This window comes from Salmo salar, chromosome 19 (genome assembly GCF_965601325.2).
Source record: "Salmo salar chromosome 19, fSalSal1, whole genome shotgun sequence".
Classification (NCBI taxonomy): Eukaryota; Metazoa; Chordata; class Actinopteri; order Salmoniformes; family Salmonidae; genus Salmo; species Salmo salar.
The window spans coordinates 84,702,501-84,710,000 of NC_138309.1; the positions used below are offsets into that span (position 1 = coordinate 84,702,501).

Genomic DNA, 7,500 nt, shown 5'->3' on the forward strand with positions numbered 1-7,500 from the left:
TTTGGTCTGGTCAGGTTTTTAAAGCTTGATCGTTTTCCCTGTGACTGAAGGATTTTAAATAGAACACGGGCTGATACCTACTGTCCCCTCTGCAGGTTGCTCTAAATGAAATGTTCATTTATTCTCTGTCCCCCGCTCCCTATCTCTCACTCCCTCTCTCTCTCCCTCTTTCTCTCTCCCTCTTTCTCTCCCTCTCTCTCTCTCCCTCCCTCTCTCTCTCTCCCTCTTTCTCTCTCCCTCTTTCTCTCTCCCTCTTTCTCTCACCCTCTTTCTCTCACCCTCTTTCTCTCTCCCTCTTTCTCTCCCTCTCTCTCTCCCTCCCTCTCTCTCTCACCCTCTTTCTCTCTCCCTCTTTCTCTCCCTCTCTCTCCCTCCCTCTCTCTCTCTCCCTCTTTCTCTCTCCCTCTTTCTCTCACCCTCTTTCTCTCACCCTCTTTCTCTCTCCCTCTCTCTCTCCCTCCCTCTCTCTCTCTCCCTCTCTCTCTCTCCCTCTTTCTCTCTCCCTCTTTCTCTCTCCCTCTTTCTCTCACCCTCTTTCTCTCACCCTCTTTCTCTCTCCCTCTTTCTCTCCCTCTCTCTCTCTCCCTCCCTCTCTCTCTCACCCTCTTTCTCTCTCCCTCTTTCTCTCCCTCTTTCTCTCACCCTCTCTCTCTCACCCTCTTTCTCTCTCCCTCTTTCTCTCACCCTCTTTCTCTCACCCTCTAGTGGTAGTAGTGGGGGTAGTGGCAGCAGGGAGAACAGCGGGAGCAGCAGTATTGGCATTCCCATGGCCGTGCCTACGCCCTCCATACCCAACTCTGGACCAGGTGAGCGGGAGTCTACTGTACTGTAAGGGAACATGGGGTTAAGTACACTGTGTGTGGATATTGGAATTGGGATATGGGTTATCTCTCCTAAACCACAGCTGCTATCTCTTTCTCTCTCTGTCTCTTTCAATTCAAAGTGCTTTATTGGCACGAGAAACATAAGTATGTTTACATTGCCAAAAGCAAGTGAAATAGACTGGAAATCAACAATCAAAAATGAACAGTAAACATTACACTCATCAACATGTCAAAAGAATATAGATATTTCACATGTTATGTGATTGGCTCTGTATAGTGTTGTAACAAGTAGTAAAATAAATTAAGAGATAAATATAGGTTGTATTTACAATGGTGTTTGTACTCCACTGGTTGCCCTTTTCTTGTGGCAACAGGTCACACATCTTGCTGCTGTGATGGCACACTGTGGTATTTCACCCAAAAGATATGGGAGTTTATCAACATTGGGTTTGTTTTAAAATTCTTTGTGGATCTGTGTAATCTGAGGGAAATATGAGTCTCTAATATGGTCATACATTTGGCAGGAGGTTAGGAAGTACAGCTCAGTTTCCACCTCATTTTGATGGCGGTGTGCACATAGCCTGTCTTCTCTTGAGAGCCAAGTCTGCCTACGGCGGCCTTTCTCAATAGCAAGGCTATGCTCACTGAGTCTGTACATAGTCAAAGCTTTCCTTAAGTTTGGGTCAGTCACAGTGGTCAGGTATTCTGCCGCTGTGTGGAATCTCCTACGACGGTCCACAGTCCGGAGCCCTCTTTTGCGCCGGTGCCCAGTCCAGGCACGGCGTCCAGTCCAGCTCCATGGCAGGAGCCTTCTTCTGCGCCGATGTCCAGTCCAGGCACGGCGTCCAGTCCCGCTCCAAGGCCGGAGCCTTCCTTTGCGCCGGTGCCCAGTCCGGGTGCGGCGTTCAACCCAGCTCCATGGCCGGACCCGTGGTCTGGGCGGGGGCAAAGTCCCGCACCAGAGCCGCCACCGATGCTGGCGGATCCGCGAGCGGAGTGGGAACTTCGCCCCGCACCGGAGCCGCCACCGACACTAGATACCCACCCGGACCCTCCCCTATAGAGTCAGTTTTTGCGGCCGGAGTCCGCACCTTTGGGGGGGGGGGGTACTGTCACGCCCTGACCATAGAGAGCCTTTTATTCTCTATGTTGGTTAGGTCGGGGTGTAACTAGGGTGGGTGATCTAGGTTGTTTCATTTCTATGTTGGCCTGGTATGGTTCCCAATCAGAGGCAGCCGTTTATCGTTGTCTCTGATTGGGGATCATATTTAGGCTGCCGTTTCCCCACTGTGTTTTGTGGGATCTTGTTTTGTTTATGTGTAGTTGCCTGTGAGCACTTCATTTACTTCACGTTTCGTTTGTTCGATTATTGTTTTGTATTTTGCTGAAGTTTCACTTTATAATAAAGATGTGGAACGCTACGTACGCTGCGCCTTGGTCCAGTTCTTACCACGATCGTGACAGAATCGCTTGTTTTTAGGTGGTTGTAGAAAAAAATTAAAAATCTGGATTTTGATCATTAGAGGGAATCGTCCTAATTCTGCTCTGCATGCATTATTTGGTGTTTTACGTTGTTCACAGAATTCTGCATGCAGAGTCTCAATTGGTGTTTGTCCCATTTTGTGAACTCTTGGTTGGTGAGCGGACCCCGGACCTCACAACTATAAAGGGGAATGGGATCTATAACTGATTGAAGTATTTTTAGCCAGAACCTAATTGGGATGTCAAATTGTATGTTCCTTTTGGTGGCGTAGAAGACCCTTCATGCCTTGTCTCTCAGATCGTTCACAGCTTTGTGGAAGCTACCTGTGGCGCTGATGTTTAGGCCAAGGTATGTATAGTTTTTTGTGTGCTCTAGGGAGACGGTGTCTAGATGCAATTTGTATTTGTGGTCCTGGCAACTGGACCTTTTTTGGAACACCATTATTTTTGTCTTACTGAGATTTACTGTCAGGGCCCAGGTCTGTCAGAATCTGTGCAAAATATCTAGGTGCTGCTGTAGGCCCTCCTTGGTTGGGGACAGAAGCACCAGATCATCAGCAAACAGTAGACATTTGACTTCAGATTCTAGTAGGGTGAGGTCTGGTGCTGCAGACTGTTCTAGTGCCCTCGCCAATTCGTTTATATAAATGTTGAAGAGGGTGGGGCTCAAGCTGCTCCGGTTTACCAAAACCATCTCAAGGCTAAGTTCATCGTTAGAACCTTCGTAGCCGCATCGTTAAATCTCAGAGCTGTTTCCCAAAAACATCCGTACTAAAGTTGCACTAACAACTAGCTGGGTTTACCTACTGCCTCAGACCCCTCGTAGAACAGCTAACTGGGTTTACCTACTGACCCAGACCCCTCGTAGAACAGCTAACTGGGTTTACCTACTGCCTCAGACCCCTCGTAGAACAGCTAACTGGGGGTACCTACTGCCTCAGACCCCTCGTAGAACAGCTAACTGGGTTTACCTACTGCCTCAGACCCCTCGTAGAACAGCTAACTGGGTTTACCTACTGCCTCAGACCCCTCGTAGAACAGCTAACTGGGTTTACCTACTGCCTCAGACCCCTCGTAGAACAGCTAACTGGGGGTACCTACTGCCTCAGACCCCTCGTAGAACAGCTAACTGGGTTTACCTACTGCCTCAGACCCCTCGTAGAACAGCTAACTGGTGTTTACCTACTGCCTCAGACCCCTCGTAGAACAGCTAACTGGGTTTACCTACTGCCTCAGACCCCTCATAGAACAGCTAACTGGGTTTACCTACTGCCTCAGACCCCTCGTAGAACAGCTAACTGGGTTTACCTACTGCCTCAGACCCCTCGTAGAACAGCTAACTGGGTTTACCTACTGCCTCAGACCCCTCGTAGAACAGCTAACTGGGTTTACCTACTGCCTCAGACTCCTCGTAGAACAGCTAACTGGTGTTTACCTACTGCCTCAGACCCCTCGTAGATCAGCTAACTGGATTTACCTACTGCCTCAGACCCCTCGTAGAACAGCTAACTGGGTTTACCTACTGCCTCAGACCCCTCGTACAACAGCTAACTGGTGTTTACCTACTGCCTCAGACCCCTCGTAGATCAGCTAACTGGGTTTACCTACTGCCTCAGACCCCTCGTAGAACAGCTAACTGGGTTTACCTACTGCCTCAGACCCCTCGTAGAACAGCTAACTGGGTTTACCTACTGCCTCAGACCCCTCGTAGAACAGCTAACTGGGTTTACCTACTGCCTCAGACCCCTCGTAGAACAGCTAACTGGGTTTACCTACTGCCTCAGACCCCTCGTAGAACAGCTAACTGGGGGTACCTACTGCCTCAGACCCCTCGTAGAACAGCTAACTGGGTTTACCTACTGCCTCAGACCCCTCATAGAACAGCTAACTGGGTTTACCTACTGCCTCAGACCCCTCGTAGAACAGCTAACTGGTGTTTACCTACTGCCTCAGACCCCTCGTAGAACAGCTAACTGGGTTTACCTACTGCCTCAGACCCCTCGTAGATCAGCTAACTGGGTTTACCTACTGCCTCAGACCCCTCGTAGAACAGCTAACTGGGTTTACCTACTGCCTCAGACCCCTCGTAGAACAGCTAACTGGTGTTTACCTACTGCCTCAGACCCCTCGTAGAACAGCTAACTGGGTTTACCTACTGCCTCAGACCCCTCGTAGATCAGCTAACTGGGTTTACCTACTGCCTCAGACCCCTCGTAGAACAGCCAACTGGTGTTTACCTACTGCCTCAGACCCCTCGTAGATCACCTAACTGGGTTTACCTACTGCCTCAGACCCCTCGTAGAACAGCTAACTGGGTTTACCTACTGCCTCAGACCCCTCGTAGAACAGCTAACTGGGTTTACCTACTGCCTCAGACCCCTCGTAGAACAGCTAACTGGTGTTTACCTACTGCCTCAGACCCCTCGTAGAACAGCTAACTGGGTTTACCTACTGCCTCAGACCCCTCGTAGATCAGCTAACTGGGTTTACCTACTGCCTCAGACCCCTCGTAGAACAGCCAACTGGTGTTTACCTACTGCCTCAGACCCCTCGTAGATCAGCTAACTGGGTTTACCTACTGCCTCAGACCCCTCGTAGAACAGCTAACTGGGTTTACCTACTGCCTCAGACCCCTCGTAGAACAGCCAACTGGGTTTACCTACTGCCTCAGACCCCTCGTAGAACAGCTAACTGGTGTTTACCTACTGCCTCAGACCCCTCGTAGATCAGCTAACTGGGTTTACCTACTGCCTCAGACCCCTCGTAGAACAGCTGACTGGTGTTTACCTACTGCCTCAGACCCCTCGTAGAACAGCTAACTGGGTTTACCTACTGCCTCAGACCCCTCGTAGAACAGCTAACTGGGTTTACCTACTGCCTCAGACCCCTCGTAGAACAGCTAACTGGGTTTACCTACTGCCTCAGACCCCTCGTAGAACAGCTAACTGGGTTTACCTACTGCCTCAGACCCCTCGTAGAACAGCTAACTGGTGTTTACCTACTGCCTCAGACCCCTCGTAGAACAGCTAACTGGGTTTACCTACTGCCTCAGACCCCTCGTAGAACAGCTAACTGGGTTTACCTACTGCCTCAGACCCCTCGTAGAACAGCTAACTGGGTTTACCTACTGCCTCAGACCCCTCGTAGAACAGCTAACTGGGTTTACCTACTGCCTCAGACCCCTCGTAGAACAGCTAACTGGTGTTTACCTACTGCCTCAGACCCCTCGTAGAACAGCCAACTGGTGTTTACCTACTGCCTCAGACCCCTCGTAGATCAGCTAACTGGTGTTTACCTACTGCCTCAGACCCCTCGTAGAACAGCTAACTGGTGTTTACCTACTGCCTCAGACCCCTCGTAGAACAGTGTCGTGTCTTTGGGGGTACCATTAAACGGAAGATATGTTTATCAATTAGCTTCCTGTAATTATTATCACGCGATTAAACTGATTAATCGTTTACTTGTAATTAACTAGGAGGTCGGGGCACCAAGGAGAATATTCAGATTACAAAGCTATAACTTTCCTAATATAACTTTCCTGTACTATAATATTATATTCTATTATAGTATAGGTCGATTATCTTCTAAGTTTAAATGGGGTATTTACCTCTAGTCCAGTCTCATTCCAAAACGTCGTAAATTGTTGTATCTGCACGAACCCAGTCTTTACTAAAATCATCCATACATCAATTGTCTTAAAATCATTTATTTACTACACTAAGTAATTAACAGAAAAACATACAAACAGTAATTATCGTCAACAAAGGATTGGTATCGGAATGTGCCCTACTGGCTAAACAGTCAGGTCGGCCTGTTGAACAATGGGTCATAAATGGTCAGCTGAGAAGTTTACACAGAGTTCATTAACAATTGACAATTGAAGGCTCACTCATTCGGGAACAATTGCAATCAATATATATATTTACGCTCAGTGTGTCGTTCTGATTCTTGTTGGAGAGTAGTTCTGTTGGGGAGTTTTGTCCGCGTTCTCTCTCTCTCTCTCTCGGTTAGAATGGATCTTTCAGAGCGACATTCATTAATGTCGTCATAGAATGGTGGTTTCGTTGGTCTTCGCGTTCGATGATATAATTTACTTAGCTGCAGACTAATAATTAATATCAAAGACTTGTTCTTATTCTGTCGGTCTCGATAGTCTAAAAGTTAACCACGTGGTATGGTTCACTTTCAGTAGAGTACTTGGATGGTCAAACCTCTGGCCATAGAGTGTAGGCCTGGTCTGGAGAAATGTAAATCAGGGAGTGTTTTATAGTGCCCATCGAACAGGCTGGTCAAATGACGCCTGGTCCTGTATGGGTCCCTGGGGGCGTGCCTATGACTGAGTTAGATTTGGTTACAGAAATACAATTCTATCACATTACATCAGCACATAGCATCTCAATGTCTTACAAAAGCTTTATCCTTATTAATACATTCCATACACCCATATGAGGCAAGTCTTAAACTGAGTCTATTATATAAACAGTTTTATGGTAATATGGCTATATTGTCTCTTCTGAGTATCACAAAATTGTACCAAAAGAGGCCAACGTCATGACAACAGCTAACTGGGTCGTAAGATGCTTTTTTTGCCCTTCCGCGTTACTTTATACACAGAAGATCTCCGCTTAACATAGAATCAAGATGTTTATCTGTCTCTTTGTGAAGTTGACTACAAATACAAAGTTGCCAATGTCTTTGTTGCAATCATGCATAGGGTAAAAAGATGCTTCAAATTAAAACCCAGAGGATTGTATTAAAATATAAATACAATATAGGTTATATATATATATATATTGTACAGTACCAGTCAAAAGTTTGGACACACTTACTCATTCAAGGGTTTTTCTTTATTTTGACTATTTTCTGCATTATAGAATAATAGTGAAGACGTCAAAACTATGAAATAACACATATGGAATCATTATGTAACCAAAAAAGTGTTAAACAAATCCAAATATAGTAGCCACCCTTTGCACTGATGACAGCTTTGCACACTCTGGTTTTATTTATAATAAATAATGTAGAAAATAGTACAAATAAAGAAAAACCCTTGAATGAGTAGGTGTGTCCAAACTTTTGACTGGTACTGGTATGGTACTGGTATGGTACTGGTATGGTACTGTACAGTACCAGTCAAAAGTTTGGTGTCTGAGGCAGTAGGTAAACCCATATATATACACTGCTCAAAAAAATA

General features: G+C 46.7%; 1 protein-coding gene across 5 annotated transcripts in view; it reads left to right on the forward strand.

Annotated features, from left to right (window-relative positions):
* Nucleotides 1-7,500, forward strand: part of LOC106579709 (abl interactor 1) — a 123,452-nt gene that overhangs the window by 92,433 nt on the left and 23,519 nt on the right. For all 5 annotated transcript variants that reach the window (XM_045702796.2, XM_045702797.2, XM_082966015.1 and 2 more), the window contains one exon: nt 706-806. In XM_045702796.2, the coding sequence (XP_045558752.1) occupies nt 706-806 (101 nt within the window). The remainder of the gene's footprint in view (nt 1-705; nt 807-7,500) is intronic.